The sequence below is a fragment of the Benincasa hispida genome, chromosome 1 (assembly GCF_027475165.1).
Source record: "Benincasa hispida cultivar pf3 chromosome 1, pf3_genome.v1.1, whole genome shotgun sequence".
Taxonomy (NCBI): domain Eukaryota; kingdom Viridiplantae; phylum Streptophyta; class Magnoliopsida; order Cucurbitales; family Cucurbitaceae; genus Benincasa; species Benincasa hispida.
Window position 1 is genome coordinate 6501942 of NC_143478.1, and position 20816 is coordinate 6522757.

Consider the following 20816-nt stretch of genomic DNA (forward strand, 5'->3'; position numbering starts at 1 on the left):
GTATCAAGTTTAACTTGAATCTTTCAATTTTACAAATTGCAACAATAGACTTAGTGTTGCTATATCTATCCCCTAATTCACCCATTAATTTCAACCAAATATATATATTGCAAACTCACTAGATTCAAAAATAACAAAATTTTGTACAAATCGATTTTTTATTTTTTATTTTTAAATTATCTCCAATATCAATTTTTTTACTTTAAAATCTGGCATCATAGGTATGTGTTATAACTCTAAAATAATTATTTTAACAATATTGTCCAAAATAATGAATTTTATAGGAGGAGAGTAGAAATCGAATCTCTTACTTTGAAGTACTATATGAGTTGAACTACATTTAGTATTTGAGACAACATATTATCAACAGGTAAGATTAAAATTAACCAACTCTATTTGGGATTGTTGTAACTTTTAAAATAATTGAGAAAAATCAACTATGAAAAGAAGGTAAATTTAAGCTTAAATTTAAACAAGTAGATTAGAGTGTTTAGTAAATAAGTACAAAAACATCTCATTTTGAATATAATAATTAAAATAGATTTAGAATAATTTTTTTTAAAAAAAAAACATAATTTTAAATTTTAAATAATTGTTTAACTTGATAAATTTTGTTTGTTATAGATTAACTTTTAAATATTAAAAAACATAGTTGTATTTAAAAATATATATATATGGTATATATACAAAAGGATGGATTTAACTCATAAAAAATAGAAAATAGATTTGATTGTTTGAGAAATAGATAAGTATATAAAAAATATATATAAAATTGAAAACTAAAAACTGTAGCTATTTTAGGAGAATCTACGTGAAACTAATGTGTTTTTAAAGGTTGTTTTAATATATTCAATTTAAATATGTTTAACAACATTAGCCTAAATTTGTAACACGTAGAAATTATAAAAAGAATGATTTTGTTATTAAAGGGGGAAAAAAGGACGGCCCAGATTTTGGAGGTGAATACGGCGTTGATTCAACAGTTTCCCATCCACACAGAGCTTCAAAGTAACGCAACACCGTGCACCGTCTTCCTCTTCTCGTGTGCCGTCCTCCAAAAAGATAATGGCGGCACACCTGTGTCTCAATTACTTCCCCTCCTCCTCTTTCCCTTCTCTGCTTCGCCCTCCTCCTCCTTCCTCCGTCAAACGCCGACCACTTTCCGGTGAGTTCAATTCTCAACATAATTTACACTGTTAGCTGCACACCTACTTCACTGTTTTCTCCATTTTCCGGTTTTCTTTCAATTTCGCGGTTTAATCGCCATACCTCTTATCTTGTGTTCTTTCATTCTAAATTTGAGTTTGAAGGGCTTGTTTTCTTTGTCATATGAGGCCTCTGGGGTGGCCTTGTAGCCTTGTGCATTCCCATTGTGTTATGTTATTGATGCTTTTCTTATGTTGTTTGAGACTTTTTTTTTTTTTTTTTTTTGATGTTTTTAGGATATTAGAAATTCCCAGTTTATATCTGGGTTTCTTTGGATTATTGTAAATTTCAGTTGCCGATACTGTTATCTATACTCTAATACTGCTTTTAATTGCTCTTGCCTTCTGTCTGTGGAAGTTTTCAATTATTCAATTTCAGATGATCTTTGTGTCTGGTGGAATTTAAAGGTTATTCTCTGAACTCCATGCTTGCACTGCAGAAATTTGATATTAATGAACTTTCTAGGTGAGCTGAGTTGATTGAGTTTATCATTTTCAATCGTTTCAGTTGCAGCAATGGGTGATGATCCTATAAAAGAATGGATTCTTTCTGAAGGAAAGGCAACACAGATAACAAAAATTAGCCCAGTTGGTGGTGGTTGCATCAACCAGGCAAATCGTTACGACACCGATGCAGGGTCTTTTTTTGTGAAAAGGAATAGGTAAGAACTCTGGGTTCTTATAGTTGACAGATGATAAAAAGAAGTAAAAGAAATTATGAGCAGTTATGAAACTTACTCAGGAGCATTGGACCCTCAATGTTTGAAGCTGAGGCTCTTGGTTTAAGTGCAATGTACGAAACTCAAACTATCCGTGTTCCTAAACCATTCAAGGTTTGGTGATTTTCAGTTCTGGGAAAAGAAAAGTTATACTTCATTACTCAGTCCAGTCACTGTTCTTCCATAAAGTTGTACTTCATTCATCCATTGTTTGACTAGAAATATGAACTGACCTTATTTTACTCGTTACAGTTCGGATCCTTACCTTCTGGTGGTTCATATATCATTATGGAATTTATTGAATTTGGTTCCTCCAGAGGCAACCAGGTGAGAAATTGACCATCCTCTTTTTCATCGGTATCAATATGATAAAGATGGCGACAGAACTTCTAAATTTACCCTTTACACTGGCCTCAGTCTGAGCTGGGAAGAAAGCTTGCTGAAATGCACAAAGCTGGAAAATCTGATAAGGGCTTTGGTTTTGATATCAACAACACCATTGGCAGGTAGTGTTTCAAGTAGATGCATTGGTCAGAGATAAGTACCATTCTTAGCAATTGAAGCGGAGTTATCTAAGTGAGTTCTCATTCTAATTGTAATGTTCCTAGTACTCCACAAATGAACACTTGGTCATCAGATTGGGTACAGTTTTATGCGGAAGAAAGATTGGGATTTCAGCTGAGGCTAGCGCTTGACCAGTATGGCGATAGAACGATTTATGAGAAAGGTGAACTTTGATTTGGGAGAATAGCACTAATTTGGTTTGGTAGACATTCAAGAATATAAGTATAACCACTTCTCTAACTTTTAGAGAATAGCACTAATTTTTAGTTTTGAGTGATAAAGGGCTATTATGTTCTTCCATGTACTTCATAGTTAGTAATGGACTCTAAAAGGGGTAATATAACCCTTGATTTCTTTAGAAGATTTGGTAGTCAAATAGATATTACAGGATTTAGTAATTTGTTATCATCATGTGAAGATGAAGAACTATGGGGTTATTCTCTGTATAGACAGCTGCCCTTGGCTGTCTTTCTGATTGAAAATTGTGGTGCAATGAGAATGCTTCATGTAGCTTTTGCATTTAACAGGACAAAGGCTGGCAAAAAGTATTGGACCTCTGTTTGATAATGTCACAATCGAACCATGTTTGCTACACGGGGACTTATGGAGTGGAAATATCAGCTCTGATAAGAATGGAGAGCCTGTTATACTCGACCCAGCATGCTATTGTAAGTTCAACTTTCCTCATGCTTCATGCATTTGCAATTAAGCAAGTAATGGTTGTATGCAAAAAGATAAGTTAAATTGAAATCGATCCCTTCGGAAGTAGAAGTAGAAGCATACATGGTAGATCTTAGGGGTAGATGAATCAAAGTCGAAACGCTCCTACCTCTTATTCGAATGGGTTTTTAGGATTTCTTTCCCCTGCCCTTTTGTTTTAAATTTCTATCCAAAGAAATCATTTATGTTAGCAAGTGTTTGGTTTCTAAGGCTACATTTTTCAGATGGACACAATGAAGCAGAATTTGGAATGTCATGGTGTGCTGGGTTTGGAGGATCTTTCTATGATGCTTATTTCAAGGTATTATTCCAAGTTAATGTCCTCCTGATGGCTGATTCCTCTTTATTTGTCAATTGTCTACTTCCCACCTTTAATTCCTTTGCTAACTAGTTCTTACATTTATGTTTGGTCATTTTGTCCAGGTTATGCCCAAGCAACGTGGGTTTGAGAAGAGGAGAGATCTTTATCTGTTGTATCATTACCTGAATCATTATAATCTCTTTGGTTCCGGGTACCGTTCATCTGCCATGTCGATAATCGATGATTATCTGCGGACATTACAGGCTTAGACCTGATTTTTCTCAAGTGAGGTTTGTTTGGTGGTTCATAGTCAATTTTGGTGCTGCCTGTTGTTGTTAGAGCTGTATAGAATATGTATCCCATTCCTCAACTTCTCTGTATAATTCTCAATGCATGGCAGCTGAAAGCTTAAAGATAAGCCGTTTCTCTAATTACCTACTTCCATATATAATCTTGTTTGTTTTAATTCAATCTAATAGTTTTAAGTTCATGTATGAGGTGTACATAATTAAGACATTAAACTACAATGATCACACATGCAATATCAATCTCTATATCTAAAAGGTGCTGTACGAGGAGAATTTTTTTTCTCTCTATTTCGCTCTTTATTTTTTCATAAATGCCGATTATACCATTCCTTTAGTTATTTGTGTCATTTTTTTTGGAGAAGAGAAGGAAAAATAATGGAAGGGTGGCGAGAGGAGAGATGGGAAAATAGGCGTTTATACAATTTGCATTCACACCTATATTTTAAATATTTTGGTCCAATTTCTATTTGGTTCTTAAGTTTTCAAATGTTACTAATTTGGTTCTCAAGTTTTGAGTTTTGTTTTAATTTAGTCTCTAAGTTTCAATATGTTATAATTTTATCTTTGAGATTGGAGTTTTGAGTTTTGTTTTAATTTAGTTCTTATGTTTCAAGATTTTATATTTTTAACCTCAAATTTCATTATATGCTCACTTTCAATTGTTGACATCAATATCTATTGATTAATTAAAAATAATTATGAAGTGAAATCTTGAATTTAATTCCAAAAGTGAAAAAAAAAATAGTGAAATTTAATTAATTATAATTCTTTTAATGATTTTTAATTTATTAACATAAATTAATACTAAATACGAAAAAATGAGTATTTAGTGAATAATTGAGTTTAAAAGTGGGGTTTTTTAAATATAAAAAATATTTAAAAATATTTAAAAATATTTACATTTTATATCAAAAAATTCAAAAAGTACAAAGCACTTTTGGAACTTTTTGTTATAAAATGTAAATATTTTTGGGATTTTTTTATTTATAAGAATTTTTCTTAAAAGTGTTAATCATGAAACATAGAGATCAAATTGAAGCAGAACTTAAATGTCAAAAGGTAAAATTGTAACATTTTGAAACTTGGAGACTATATTGAAATCAAATTCAAAAATTAATGATTAAATGTGTAACATTTTGAAATTTAGAAATTAAATAGAAACTATACTCAAAACCTAGGTACCAAAAAGTTTTTTTTCTTTAAAATAATTTTATTTGTACCATTTGGTTTTTTTTTAAATCTTTTTCTTTTCCAGTTTTTTACATATTACTTATCTAACAAACAAACATAATAACAAAAACAAAATTTTTGTTTTTGTATCTCTTTTTTTTTCTTTCAATATTATACTATTTCATAGAAATTATACACTATCATTTTATAGAATAAATAAAATACAACTTATTGGCTCAAATTCCATGTCAAAAATATGGTTTCTTATATCAGAGTGATTAAATTAAAAAGGAATGAAATAAAATTTTCATTATTTGTAAAAGAAAAACATTGGATCATTGGATCGTGTCAAAATAGAGTTTTAAAAGTTCATAAACTAATTTTCTCTGATAAAATAGTATTATTGTCTCCAAATTTAAAATTTTATACTTTAATTTTATTCATCCACATATTTTTAATTTTTTCAATCTTTCTATATTTCTTGTTAAATATTCAAAATTTTCTACCACATCTATCACAAGTCATTTACATTGTAAATTAACTTAAAACAAGAAATACACAATTTCGATAAATAAATTCAATTAAAGTTTAAATTTTGTCGTAAATATTTTAAATGTCTCAAACATTACACGCACCTTAAGTACTATCGAACTAATACCACCATATGTCAATGTGTTCAAAATTATTTCTATATAGCTCCCAACATAAAGTCCACTGTCCGATAATTAAACTATTAAATATTTGAGTCTCAACAATCTGAAACACCAAGGCCCTTGAAATGACCTCTCAAGAGTACGTATTAGTTCACATATCAAGCACTCGTGTGTCAAAAATGAACAGGCTATAGATGAATTGAGCAACAAGATGAAGGGATGCATGATTCAACTTTCAACTCGCTGATTTCTATCCTTTCCAACACTAAAGTTCAGTTACATACAAGATACAACTAAAAGAGTTTATTTCATCCTAAAATGAACAGTAACAACAAAGTTGCTCATATAAATTACCACTAAAAGAGGGAAATAATAGAAATTAGAAGAATCCCCCCTTCTCTTTTCGCTTACCTAGCTTCCATTGATACTTCTCCTGGAGCTGCTGTGGACGCTTCCTTCCCAGTTGACTTCTCATGTTCCACCCTTCACTTTCTTTCCTTTCTTCTTTTATGTTAGCGTAAAAACGATGAATGAGCATTCCTTATACAGATACCATCCTTACGACCTCATATACAGAGCCACCAATTAAGCGTTTCTTAGATAGTTGATTAGTGATGGTTTCCAAAGTAGGAAGTACAGCCATCCTGCAGGAACTTGAGTTGATCATCCTTTCAAGTTAATGCCTCAGGAACTACTGTTCCACTATCAAATTGTGCAACCTAACAAAATCATCTAAGCTTAGCTCCTCCGGTCTTGACTGCAAACAAATGAAATATAAAGAAACCAGTTAACAGATAATGAGGAAACAAAAGATTGGCAGGAGATATAATATGCCTTACAGTTGCGGGAAGGCTAGAATCTTTTAAAGCTCTTTCTATCTCAAGGGATGTGCATATGTGTTGAAGAGATTTTCTCAACATTTTACGCTTTCCATTGAATGCTGAGTTAACCTATAATCCATTAACAATCCAAGGCGTGTCAAAAGACAGTAGAAAATACGCTAAGGAAGAAACCAATATGCGGTACCAAATTTGGTGGCTCACTAATTTAATTTTAGAAGTGTGAAATTTGAAAACGTGAAGTGTGTATACAGTCATACTATACCATAGCAACGTATGCTGTGGGTACTCTTCTATGCAAATGCAGTGACTGAGGCAAATGATATAATTTGGTTTTTCGCAAAGACAGTTTTTGGTTGAGCCAAGTTTTTCACAATAGTTAAAAGGAATATGTATGGATTAAGAGCAAAATATATAACCATTGAGAAGAAACTTTTGGTGGATGAAACTGCCGGATAGTCTGCAGATTGCTTCAGCTTGAAAGATACAACAGCTGCGTCAACCTGTAAAATCGTAAATAAAAGAAAATATCAGTTTTCAAACTCTCTGTGTGAGTGAAGAATAAAGTTACGAATGGGGTTGGACTTGGAAGTAATTCCATGTGTCCAAAAGTTCTCTAAGTTGAAGTTTCATTATCCTTTTTCTTTTTCTATTATTTTCATTCATGTTTCAGGTGGCTGAAAAATGTAGAAAGAAGAGGCTATTAAAGATGTTAAGGACTTTGGTGATTATTTGAGGGATACTTATAGAAAAATGAAGAGAAAAACAATTAGAAAAGAAATGATATCTCACAAATTATAGATCACTTACATTAGGCTGAGGAAAAAAGTTTGTCCTCGGAACTTTAAATTTCAATTCAGGACCTACGAAGGAAATGTAAGAGAAATTTTATATATAACTTCATAAAAAATGATAAGCATTGAACATAGATACATGTAGTTGGTTATTTGTTTATCCATGCAATAGTTAGGGGCAACTTATTTTATTTTTCATCCAAGTCTAATATAGTTCAACTCTGTTTCAACAAATTTGAATCATAATTTGTCTCCTTCAGTTTTCTAGTTGAATCTGAACTCTTGGATTTTTGTATACGTTAATCATTATGACCTGCCAAAAAAGAAAAAAGAGTGAAAAAAAATGTTTCCAACTTTAGTAAGATTTTTTTTTTTTTTTTGATAAGAAACATTTAATTGATAAATGAAATAATCCAAAGAGTACAATATGGAGATACCTGATACAAGCCCAAACAATCAACTTCGATAAGATTATGCGATAAAACAATGTATTACATAGGTTGTTAAGGTTTGATAATTTGAATCAAGTAATCAATCATTAAAATAGTTACTTTTACAAAATAGAGTGTAAGGCCCCTAGTTAGGATAATATTGGGATTATTGGTATTAGTATTAGTAAGCTTAATAGTAAATAGCTAGTAAATATGTTAGGGCAAGAGGGAGTGGGAGTGGAAGAAAAGTGTGAAGAATTTTGTGGTGATTTCCTTATTGGGAATTTAGAAGAGTTTAGCCTTCTCGAAAGGCTAGTGGTTATCTTACTACTTTTCTATGATTTTATAGTAAAATTCTAAATATATTTTCATATTTGATTGTTCTAGAGTTTATTCCCTGTTCTTGAGTATTTTCTTGTTATATGATATTAAATATATTTTCATATTTACTTGATGGAGCTCTTAATGCATTCATAAATTTTGAAACACATATGGATGAGATACACAAAATTCTGAACAATATGGAAAGAGTACAACTGGTAGGATACCTGAATAAAAGTTCACAAATACATTGATGGGTCGATATTCGGATGTCCTCAGAGATGTTTCCACTAAGCGTAGAGCTGCCTCCTCCTGATAGTTTAAATATAAATCAGTCTCCCTATAGAAAAGACACTGACAATACGTAGCTAAATTGGAACTTGGAAGTTTTAAGTTTTTTCCCCCCCTTTTTTTTTCTCTTTTCTCTCTCTCCCTGTTTTTTCTCTCTCTCTCTCTCTTTCTTTCTTTCAATGACAAAAATAGGTTTGTAAAAATAATAAGATAAAAAGCATTAACCACAAACAAGAAAGTCCCAATCATATTTGGAAATTATTCTCCAAAGGTAAGAAATAATACCTGAAGTAAAAGAACAACTTCTGAGAAAATGTCTCCCATTGGAAGAAGTTGTTTAATTATATCTGTACTTATATTGAAAGGTATGTTGGAGACTACCTGCAGACAAGAAATTCAAGTAAGCTAATTTAGAATAAAATAGTTCACTTCAAATGGATACACTATTTGAAGAATAAACTAGAACGGACTTGAGTTTCCCAAACAACGTATACAAACATCACAAACACTTTATGATCAAAACAAAAACATCATGCCACCATTAAGAGATGTGGAGCTTAACCACTGCTTCTTGAAATTATCTAAGAATATGCAAGAACTTGTGAACCATTACATAAATAAATAAAAAACACCAACACCAACATCAACAACAGAAAATGGTTATTGCACTGGCCATGTTCTGACACATTATAAGCAAATGTGACAAGTTAAGAAGCATATCTAGTAGATGTACTCACATCAACAACAGAAAATGGTTATTGCACTGGCCATGTTCTGACACATCATAAGCAAATGTGACAAGTTAAGAAGCATATCTAGTAGATGTACTCACATCAACAACAGAAAATGGTTATTGCACTGGCCATATTCTGACACATTATAAGCAAATGTGACAAGTTAAGAAGCATATCTAGTAGATGTACTCACTTTAGCAGGTTGTGATCTTGAATCAGACAACTCAATACTTTTGAGCAACGACATCATATGTGAGCTCACATGACATTTAACAAAGTCCTCGTTCAGAACCTGCATGTTCCAGTTGGAATAGTACAACATTGTCTACACTGTAAGATTAAACATGGCAAAATTTATATTGACCACCTATGCATCAAGCAACTTCCAAAAAAATGCTCGTAATAAACATAGAGCTAAAGTAAAAAGTGACAAATATATTATTCCTGGCACCTAGCAACCTATAAGAAGCATTTCTTAATGATAACCTTTTTTTTTTCTTTTGAAGAAACATTTTCTAGTGATATCAAAAATGAATCTTAAGAGGGTGCTTGGTGAATGGGGAATATTCAATGATGCAACTTCGGGTGTTGCATAAAAGAGTGACTAGTTACATGGCCGGTCATCTTACCGGTAGCTTTCTTGATTGACTTAAATGTGAGAAAAATTAACAAGAAAATGAAATACCAACTTATAGGAGTGATCTTCTTAATAAGTAAGATGTTTTAGTACTCAAAGAAATTTGATCGGCAAACCTACTAAATCACGAAAGGGAGAAAAAATACAATATAACTTACCTTCAATCTGTTTGTGTTAGCAAATCTTTCATCTACTAGAGCAGCCATATATGAATCCTGTACTCGAACAGTGTATCCAAAATAAGAAAGATGGGAGATGTCGGAGTTGATAGTCAGAGTAAAATCAAAACTTGCATCTGAGAACCAAAACTTCAAGTTCTTGTTTTCATTGTGGACACTGACAGGATCCTTTAAAAGACTTAACAGGTCAAGCAATCGATATAGTATAGCATTTGAACAAAGATTCAAACATTCCTAGATTTGAATTCTTGTAGACAAGAAAATAGAGTATATGTTATAGTAAGTGCTATTTGCCTCGTAAACTGATACACATTTTTTCCCATCTGGATCCAAGGATTGATATCTGACAGAAATCACTGATCATAAGTCAGAAAAAGAAAACTAACCTTCTCAACTGCAAGCACTGTAGCACCTGCACTAATGAGGACATTGGTTAACGACCCAGTTCCAGGCCCAATTTCTAAAACCACATCGCCCTCTTTAACATTAGCTGCAGCAGCCAGCTGCTCGTTAATTGAAGAGTTCAACATATAATGCTGCAAGCATAGAAGATGCCAACGTGTGAAGGAAGGAATTTATAGGCAAAATCTAACTTTGTCCAATCCAACCAACCGCTACTTCTATTTGAGAAAGGATAATCAAACTTGTCGATGCCATTTACAGTTTTTAATACATTAAATTAATTCCTAATAAACCCTCCAATGTCCTATGTTCAATCCCCATATTTAAAAATTAACTTAAAATCTCACTGTCTCCCAAGCTTTGGGTAGGCGGACCTTTTATGGGGACTAGTAAGATGGCCTATGAACATAATGTAAGAAATGAACCTCAATACCAGTTATCAAAAAATAAATAAATAAAAAATCATTCCCTAAGGATTTATGTGAAGAAAAGCATCAATGCGCAGAGAATAAATCTCCCCAAAATTATCCAGATACTCGGCGTACTCTCAATTACCAAATGCTATCCAGAAGAAAGGCTGCCTCCTGCATTCCAACATATAATCGAATGATATATTATATATAATCTCCCTCTCTCAGTATCATATTGAGACTTCCGCACAATTTATAACATGGAAATTACTGATTATCTTATACATTTCCCAATTTCCCCCAAATTTCCCAGTAATTCAAACGCAGCTTAACGAAATTAGCATCATAAATTACTTCAATGACTAGAAGATAATCAGATAAACACGGTGTTGGGGAACGGACCTGGCCGAGAGATTTTCTGGGCGTGCGGCCTTTGGAATTGAGAGCTCTTAGTGTGGAATGATAATCATCTGGATTGACTCCTTCTCCAACTCTCGCTGTTGCAGAAGAACAAGCAACGAACGGAGTCGCCCGCCGTGCGCCGGCAGTGGCAGTGGCAGTACTAGCCGAAAAATAGGAATTAGGGCTCAGTCTATAGCTCGTGGGTGAAAATGGCGGGAGGAAGAGATTTGGAAGTGGCGGTGCCGCCATTTTCTCACTCTCCGCAACTCCCAATCCGAACGAACGTGGATAAAAGTATCTCCGAATTTATGAAAATATGTTCTTTGGTTAATGCCACGAAAAATTATATATATTAACATTATATTTTTTTAGAAAAAAATATTTTTTTTAAATAGTAAAATTGTTGAAAATATTTTTAAATATAACAAAATATCACTATCTATCCATATACTGATAGATATCTGTTAGTATCAATGCTATCAATGTTTATCACGGATAGACAGTGATATTTTACTATATTTTTTAATAAATTGACTCGTTTTCCTATATTTGAAAACATTCATTTTTCTAAATACAATATAGAGAGTTTACGAAGAAATATACATATCATCCTTCGCAAAAAGTAATAATAACAATAAATAATACAGAGCAAGAAAGTAACAACTATATTTTAATCCATTTATATTCTTAAATTTTGTGACAGATTAAAGTTTAATTTTTAAAATTATGGAGACTAAATTGTTACTCCATACAAATCATAAGAATCAAATTTGTAATTTAAAATTTTATATCACTAAAATTTATCTAATTGACATTATTTTTCTTCCAACATCATGGTAATAAAAAAATAAAAAAAAACTTGGTGTACATTTATTTCTATGTAAAAAGAAAAAGAGAAATATGAGAATATGAAAAACCATTTGTATGGATCATGAAAGCCACCATCGCTCTCACTGTATTCTAACATTTATTTCATTTATTTAAGTTTAATACATGTGATAATTTTGCATTACATTTTTCAAACGAAATCTTAACTAAAAGTTCGAAATTAGTTCATTTATAAAAGCTTGAGATTTTAATTTATATATATATATTAGATTTTAGTTTTCCAACTTGAATTGTCTAGACTTTGTTTACTATTCTGTTTTTATTTTTGAAATTTGACCTTTTTTCTTATCATATCTTAATGGATTTCGTATTTTCTATTTAATGACTTTTTTTTTTAGAGGAAAAGGATCTTATAAAAAAATATTATTTGGTATTTTTTAAAAACTCGACTTTAATTTGAAAATAACCCTAAAACTAGATAACAAAATAAATAAGTTCATAGTTGGGAGTAACATTTATGAGCTTAATTTACAAAAATCAAAAAGTTATGAAACGATACCAAAATTTAAAATCGAAAAAGGAAAAAACAAAGATAGACTTTGTAATCACTTTTTTATGAGTTTTTTTTTTTTTCCTTTTATTTCAGTCATTATAGAAAAATCATCGATTTTTAAAATGATAATTGGAGTTGGACTGACTTCATTTGTCGTTTTCTGTTGTAATTATATCGTATGTTTCTAAACTCGGTGAATATTTAATATTTTTTATGCAATTAAAATAAATAATATTGAATAGTTCCTATTTATTAGTGTATAACTGAGTTTATATATGTATGTATATAAATTAATTAGAATGGAATCGTCTATTGATTTCATCGTTAGTGAGATAATTACAAATGAAAGCCACCAATTATTAAAAGACAATACCATTGAGTGAAGTAATTAGTTGACTCAATGGGTAACATGCTTGTCTTAACCTTAATTGATATGGATAAATCATAATGCTCACTTAAAAGCTCCTTTGATGCTTTGGCCTTTAAATTATTTTGCCCTATTAACACAACAACTCAAATGTTGCCAGATATATGTCAATCAACATAAAATTTATATGTCATAATTTAATGTAAATTCCGACATGATTCAATGAATAAGACGTCGATAGTCGTTTTAAAATTGCTAGTATAAACCTAGTTTAACAATAATTGTCATATATTAACTTTCATCAGGTCGAAGATTCAAATCTCAATAAAAATTAGAGAAAAAATCAATTTACACCCATGAACTTTGTTGTTCTATCAATTTAAACTGTAAACTAATAACGGTATCATTTTACAATTTTCTTCGATCTTAGTTTAAAAAACATTAGGTGAAATATACATGTGTTTCAATTAAACCTCTAAATAGTTATAAGTGAAACAATTAAACATCATTATGATTACAATTGAAATATGTCCATACATTCAATTATCACACGTGTGTAAACTTATTCAAATGCCAAATTAACAAAATTGACGATTAGAATTGATGCATGGACATTTTCAAATGAAATCTTAATCGAGAGTCTAAAATGATTGACTTAGGAAAGTTAGGGATTTAATTGATAAAGTCATAAGTCTCACACGATGATTATCCAAGTATATCATAATAGACGGTACAAGTCGATATGTTTATGAAAGTTAAGTTGGATTTTGGTAAACTATTAGAAGTGCCTCACTCTTTTACTGTTTTTGTTTTAATCATGATGTATATTTTTATTTTTATGTAGTAGCAATCTAATTTTAATTTAGCTATTATATGCTTCCATATTTTTTTTAATGATACCTATCCAAAACCCACTAAATATAAAATGGAATTATTTAGACTAATCGAACACTTAAAGATAATAATCAAAATTTTAAGAAAAATTAATCAAGTTTGAACTAAACGACATACACCATTAAATTGAACTACCAAATGAAAGATCCATAGTTTGCCTTTTCATTTTAAAGTAGATATAATAATAATAATAATAATAATAATAATAATAATAATATATTATTATTATTATTAAATGTTAATCTTAATTAAAGATTTGATTAATGAAGAGTCCAATCTCCAAAGCAAGTTGAGATGGTTTCCCAAAGTGATTTCCCTATCCAAATCGAAATAGAACCAATCAAAACGACGCAGTTCTGGAGCCCACAAAAAAGTATAATTCTCCATCCAATTGCTATATTCCAAATATTAATCTATTGTCATTTTCATTAATTATTTTAATTTATAATTAAACTTAATCTTGCCGGATTTTTTTATTTCTAATTTAACGCTCAGTTTTTGCAAGCCGACAAAAATCGAACGGCCCGTTTTCTGTCGGCTTCCTTGTGTAGTATATTTCAACCTACCGAGCCTAGCCGAGCTGAGCCAAGCCAAGCCATTTAGTTACATTGCTTTCATATTCTAGAGTTTCTAGCGGGAAAATTAAAATAATAAGGTAGTTTTAAAAAAAATTTATAAAAATATTGTAGTTTTGAAACTATTTACAAAAATATGGTTGTCTTTTTTTTAAAGGTCTGAGTGTTGAAAATTCGACCAACCAAGGTCGAATTTTCAATATTCGACCTTTACCTTTTGTTAAATTTTCCATTTTATAAAAATAATTTTTAAAAATATTTTATTATTCTATTTAACTTAACTCTGAAAATAACAAATTAACAAAAAAAAAATGTAAATTAAAATATCTCATTTATATAAAAATAATTACAAAAATCAATGTGTATCACAAGGCGGACGTCGTCGATTTCGAGCTGGTTGTCATCATCAACTTCAAACTTGAGGTTTCTCTGGTTCTTCTTGATGTTGCTCTGTTACCTTTGCAGGCGTTTCATAATATAAATATTCATTATGTTCTCCACAAGCCCGATCATGCCCATGCACGTATGAAGACGAAGGACTAAGGACCAGCCTCTGAGTCATGATGTCCTGAATCAAATGCTGACATCATCATCATCGGACTAACATAATTAGCTTGACTCTGTGTCTACATCACAGGGGGCAACTATTCCACATTATAGGCAACCTCATCAAACTCATCCTCTTCCCGAACATGTCCTCTATGTCTAGGAGTTGATGGAGGAACAATAAGTATATTGTACATATAATGTATCTCCTCTGTAGCTTTGATTGTCACTATATATAGCAAGAACCTGGTTCAGATCATTCGCAACATCACGGAGTCTACTGTTGTTCAATATATGTGAATTATAAAATAATTAGATAATATTCATTCATTTATTAGATGATCCACAGCTGCTCCCGAACGAGTGACGTAGCGCCTTGTGATATTATTATACCAGTGAATGTAGTATTGAGTGAGATCCCTGTCAAACTGTTCAATAGAAACCCTCATTGCAATAAACCTTGCACGATAGTGCCATTGCACTGCCAATGTGCAACTTTTTGGGACCAATTTACAGTCCTTAAGTCGATATCATGCAGTAGGGGTTCAGTATTACAAGGCGATGGGACATCTTACTGAAAACCGAATTGTCTCATCACCCTGTCAGGAAGATGCCACTCACCAATGTGAAAACATACGAAATGACTCATCGTCCGCCATATGTTTTGACCATTCGTACATAAATTGGGCAAAGTATGCATAATAATTTTGTACGGCTCACAAATAACCTGAAACACAAAATATTTTATTGGAGAACATTAAAGACAAATACAATAAAAATGTGTATAAAATAATCAATTTGGTAAAGTGTTAGTGTACCTGATCAGGTTGAAGCAAATCAAACATGTATCTGTACCGGCTAAATACACGTGTGGCTGTCCTAGTCACACAAAATTTGTCTCTCCACCTAAATTTTTAAATTGATCATTTAGATTCTAAATTAACTAGATCAATGATATAAAAATTAAATTAAATTAAAATAACATACCGAGAATCGTAGGCTCGTCTAGCTAACTGAGAGTCATTGACATGTTGTAGCTGTGGAGCCATTGTTGGAAATCGCTCACAAGCCCATAGTTGCAAAAGTATGAGAGGCCAAACTATCTCACGAACCTCAGGTATTGTTGCTTTGCATAGTTGTCTATACAACCATGCCAAACATGCTTCACCCCACGAATACTGCCCCACATCATAGAGGTTAGCTAATAGTGGCAGGAACATCAAGTAAACAAAATGACTTAATTTGTCGAAAATCAGACTTCCACCCATCATTTGTAATATATATGCTCGCGCATATCTTATGACAGTTTCCTCATCTGCATCATCTGCGAACTCACAGAATTGTGTTCCTAACCATATCAAACTTAACATCGATCCTTTAATTTTATCGGCAGGTGGGGTCACACCAAGGTACAGTTGACAAACTTGTGACCAGTCATCGTACATCACTTCGATGACTGACTCACCGTCAACAGCTAACCCCGAAAACACTTATATGTCTTGTAAAGTGATAGTGCACTATCCAATAGACATGTGAAATGTATGCGTCTCATGACCAAGGTCGTGATCAGATGTCAGTCAAACTAAGTAAATCCCAATATGGCAACCTCATAGAATCCATATATGCGGAGTAGGGGTAGTATTTGAGGATGGAGTGGGATAGTGCGCTGGAGAACTATCTCTCGACGTTTACAAGATATTTCTCCAGTAAAACAATCTCTGTTCGCACAAACATCGGGATCAACAGGTCATGGGTTTAAAACCATGATTCGAAAGGAAAAAAATATATATTTATTTCTCAATTTAAAAAATATTTATTTCTCAATTAAATAATGTACAACTTAATTGAAAAAATAACATACAACTTTATAAATTATAATTAAAAAATTGAATATACAATAAAAGTATCTACACTTAATTAAATATACATGATAAAATAAGTATTTATTTCTAAATTAAAAGAATAATGTACAACTTTATAGATTACAATAAAAAGATGAATATACAATAAATTATAATAAAAAAATGAATATATAATAAAAAAAAATAATTATTTCTCAATCCCTAACTATTTGAAAATATTTATTTCTCAAGGTAGTGAGAAAACGTGAGAAAATGAAAGGCGACAGTGAGAATGAGAGAACGAAGGCAGTGAGAAAATGTGAGGAAATGTTAGGAGAGGAGGGGGATTATAAGCTTAAAGGTCGAGTTTTCAAAACTTGACCCACGGGTTCGGCATTGGGAAAATAATATGGATGGGACGGGACGAGACGCTGACACGCTGCAGAGATTCAGATTCGTTTTAAAATAAGTCGACGATTCAAATCACTCTGATGCGCTCTGTAGAGATTTGGATTCGTTTTAAAGCCATCGCAACATCTAATTATAATAGATAAACTCATGTAGTAGTTTGTGTAGTGAGGAAAGATAGCTATCGAGAGTGGGATTTCATAAGACGCTATCATGGAGAGACCATCGCAGCGTGCCGCTCATCATGTACTTCCACTAGGCGATCGTGTAGTAAAGCTCAGCGATCGTATAGCACTTGGTAGACGATCGTATAGTAAAAGGTAGGCGATTGTATAGGTTTTTAGAAGGCGGTCGTCTAATTGTAATAGCTAAGCGATCGATCATGTAGGAGTTTGTGGGCGATTGTGTGGTGAGGAAAGAGAGCTATCGAGAGTGGGAGTTCAGAAGACGCTGTCCTTGAAAGGCCATCGCAGCGTGCTGCTCATCGTGTACTTCCACTAGGCGATCGTGCAGTAAAGCTCAACGATATTGTAGCACTTGGTAAATGATCGTATAGTAAAAGGTAGGTGATCGTATAGGTTTTGAGAAGGCGATTGTCTAATTGTAATAGCTAAGTGATCGTATAAGAGTTTGTGGGCAATCATGTAGTGAGGAAAGAGAGCTCTCAAGAGTGGGAGTTCAGAAAACGCTGTTCTGGATAGGCCATCGCAGCTTGTACTTCTACTAGGCAATCGTGCAGTAAAGCTCAGCGATCGTGTAGCACTTGGTAGACGATCGTATAGTAAAAGGTAGGCGATCGTCTAATTGTAATAGCTAAGTGATCGTATAGGAGTTTGTGGGCGATCGTGTAGTGAGGAAAGAGAGCTCTCAATAGTGGGAGTTCGGAAGACGCTGTCTTGGAGAGGCCATCGCAGCATGCCACTCGTCGTCTACTTCTATTAGGCGATCGTGTAACATTTGGTAGACAATCGTAGAGTAAAAGGTAGGCGATCGTATAGGTTTTGAGAAGGTGATCATCTAATTGTAATAGCTAAGCGATTGTATAGGAGTTTGTGGGCGATCGTGTAGTGAGAAAAGAGAGCTATTGAGAGTGGGAGTTCAGCAGACACTATCGTGGAGAAGCCATCGTAGCATGCCGCTCATCATCTACTGCCACTAGGCGATCGTGCAGTAAAGCTCAGCGATTGTGTAACATTTGATAGACGATCGTATAGTAAAAGGTATGCGATCGTATAGGTTATGGAAGGCGGTCTGTAATAGTAATAGTTAAGAGATTGTGTAGGAGTTTGTGACCGATCACAGAGGATTTAGTAAGTGATCGTTTAGTCATATTGAGAGATCGTGGATAGATTGTAAACGATCGTTTAACGTCTCGTAAGCGACCAATTAATCTTGTTTGATTCCTATCGTCTAATAAAGAAGTTGTTCATCATTCACTTGTTCTTTCCGGAAGTTTGCATCTATTGTTATGTTAATAAAGAATTATTAAACGATCGCATAGTAATTTACTAAACGATTGTGTACAATCATGTATAATTACTAAATGATTCTTTAATTTCCTTTAGGTCGAGGGCTTCTTCTTTAATTTTCTAGAACCCTCGACCTCTTCTTCAAATTTTGTCATCTTCCTTTAATTTCCAACTCTCAACATCTTCTTTAATTTTCGACAGGTCGAGGGTTGAACCCTCGTCCTTTTCTCAATTTCCTTTAGGTCGAGGGTCAAACCTTCGACATCTTCTTTAATTTTTGACAGGTCAAGGGTTGAACCCTCATCATTTTCTCAATTTCCTTTAGGTTGAGGGTCAAACCCTCGGTCTCTTCTTTAATTTTCAATAGGTCGAGGGTTGAACCCTCAGACAAAATATTTTACAAAAAGTCCCCACCTCGAAAACTCCAAAACAACCATAGATTTCTAAATAGTTTTAGAACCCTTGTATTTCCCTAAATTATTTTCCTAATCACAATATATATTATATATATATTTTAAAAAAACTCCGTTTCTAGCTAACACACGTATATGTCAAAATAAAAAAAAAAAAGAAAAGAAATGGAGAAATGCATAAACCACCTTTGAAGTACGATAGTAATTTCTAGTTATACTATTAACTTTCAATTATAGAATTTGAGATCTCAAACTTATAAGTATTAAAATCGAACGCTCAAACTTATATAACTGTAGTATATGTTTAAGGGTTCAATTTTTACCGGGTTGGAACCAATTTCTACAATTATTGTAAATTTGACTGTCTAATTTTAATATTTGCATAAGTTTGAGAATCAATTTTTACAATTAAAATTTTGAGAGTGTAATTGTAACTACCATCACACCTTTTTTTTTTTAATAAATAATAACAAAAATAGAATTGAAAGAAAAATATTGATAGAAACAGGGTTGAAAAATCGTGGATCTGCTATACGATTATAAGAAAATGTGTACGGGATACACGATTTATCTAAAATCATATTCCTGATCCACAATTAAACTCCACGTGGCTTCAAATTTTTCCAATAAGGATACATGTGTACCAGATTTCCTCCACTCCCTAAAAATATCTCCAAAATCCGCCTCCCTTTACGGGTATGATCCCCAAAAATCTCTAAGAGTGGACTCGCTTTCTCTTTCTTCTTCTCCTCTTTCTTTTTGTTGTTCTCTCTTTCTTCTTATTTTCTTCTCTCTTTTTTTCCACCCTAAAAAATCTCCCCAAAATTGCCCATTTTTTTCCACATTTAATCAATTAAAATTTTCATATCCCAATGTCTACAAGACTACAACGGTCAACCTCTTTATTTTAATATTTCAATATCGACAACTGCCTCTTCATAAAATTCATCATTCATTTTCTCATTTAATTAATTACAATTATAATATCCCATATTCTATATTTCTTCTCCTTTATTTTCACATTCCAATTCCTTCACCAAAGAACGAAGGGGTCATAAATAACTCGTAGACGAGGTCCATGATTTTGGACTCATAGTAGCCACATTGGTGGTGACATGATTAATGAAAATCGTGTATCGGGTGCAAAATTTTTATCACGACCAAACTCACCTTATTTTTGTCAATAGTTTGATCTTCAACCTTATTTCTATAATTTATTTATTCAACCATTTTATTTTTTATTTTTTTTTTCTCGATACCTTATTTTTATCACTATTTTAAAAAATTACATTATTCTTGAACTTAATCTTATATACTTGATGAGTAGTTTTTGCAAATTGTCCAAAAATAAATAAAGATTTCAAAGTTTGTCTTTTACACAGGAGTTATTGAGTTTTTCTTTTTCTTTTTTCTTTTTTAAAGTAAAATATCGACAACTTTTTAAACTATATTTTGTTATTAAAAAGATTAAATTTGTTACTTAGATAATTAAATTATTTATAGAGTAATTGAACTAAGAAAAAGAGTCACTAAAGAAACTATTGTCAAATATATCTCTTTAATTTTGTAGTAGCGGTCCAATTAATAAATCGATGGCTGAAAAAAATGGTTAGTTTTAACATTTCATAAAACATACCATTTATCTAAATGAGGCTTTATTTTTTTTATTATTATTTTTATTTTAGAATAGATGATATTATTATACAACAACAAGGGGATCACACCATCTGAGAAGTAACCGAGCACAAATAAAGACAGAGCAACAAAACCAAAATAAAGTCAACAAAATAAGACCAAAATAAAATCAACAAATAAACGCAAACCCGCAAACCATTAGGGAGA

At 32.1% G+C, this 20816-nt stretch overlaps 2 protein-coding genes across 3 annotated transcripts; one reads left to right on the plus strand and one right to left on the minus strand.

Annotated features, from left to right (window-relative positions):
* Window positions 1-860: 860 nt before the first annotated feature.
* LOC120071419 (Protein kinase superfamily protein) lies at window positions 861-3940 on the plus strand. Its single transcript, XM_039023697.2, has 9 exons — window positions 861-1165; window positions 1714-1867; window positions 1948-2038; window positions 2177-2251; window positions 2342-2430; window positions 2533-2651; window positions 3016-3156; window positions 3433-3509; window positions 3632-3940. Exons 1-9 carry the CDS (start codon window positions 1066-1068, stop codon window positions 3776-3778), a joined length of 993 nt encoding a protein of 330 aa, XP_038879625.1. The 5' UTR covers window positions 861-1065; the 3' UTR covers window positions 3779-3940.
* A 1920-nt stretch (window positions 3941-5860) lies between these two features.
* Window positions 5861-11405, minus strand: PFC1 (Ribosomal RNA adenine dimethylase family protein). Of its 2 annotated transcripts, none has more exons than XM_039022212.2 (10): window positions 11081-11405; window positions 10253-10402; window positions 9846-9902; window positions 9244-9342; window positions 8602-8697; window positions 8253-8337; window positions 7290-7342; window positions 6899-6982; window positions 6480-6590; window positions 5861-6397 (listed from the first exon to the last, which is right to left on the minus strand). In XM_039022212.2, exons 1-10 carry the CDS (start codon window positions 11327-11329, stop codon window positions 6332-6334), a joined length of 1050 nt encoding a protein of 349 aa, XP_038878140.1. In that variant the 5' UTR covers window positions 11330-11405; the 3' UTR covers window positions 5861-6331. The 2 variants fall into 2 exon arrangements, with proteins under 2 accessions (XP_038878140.1, XP_090173375.1); XM_090317249.1 differs by having other exon boundaries at window positions 10253-10852; window positions 11081-11398.
* Between the last annotated feature and the right edge of the window lie 9411 nt (window positions 11406-20816).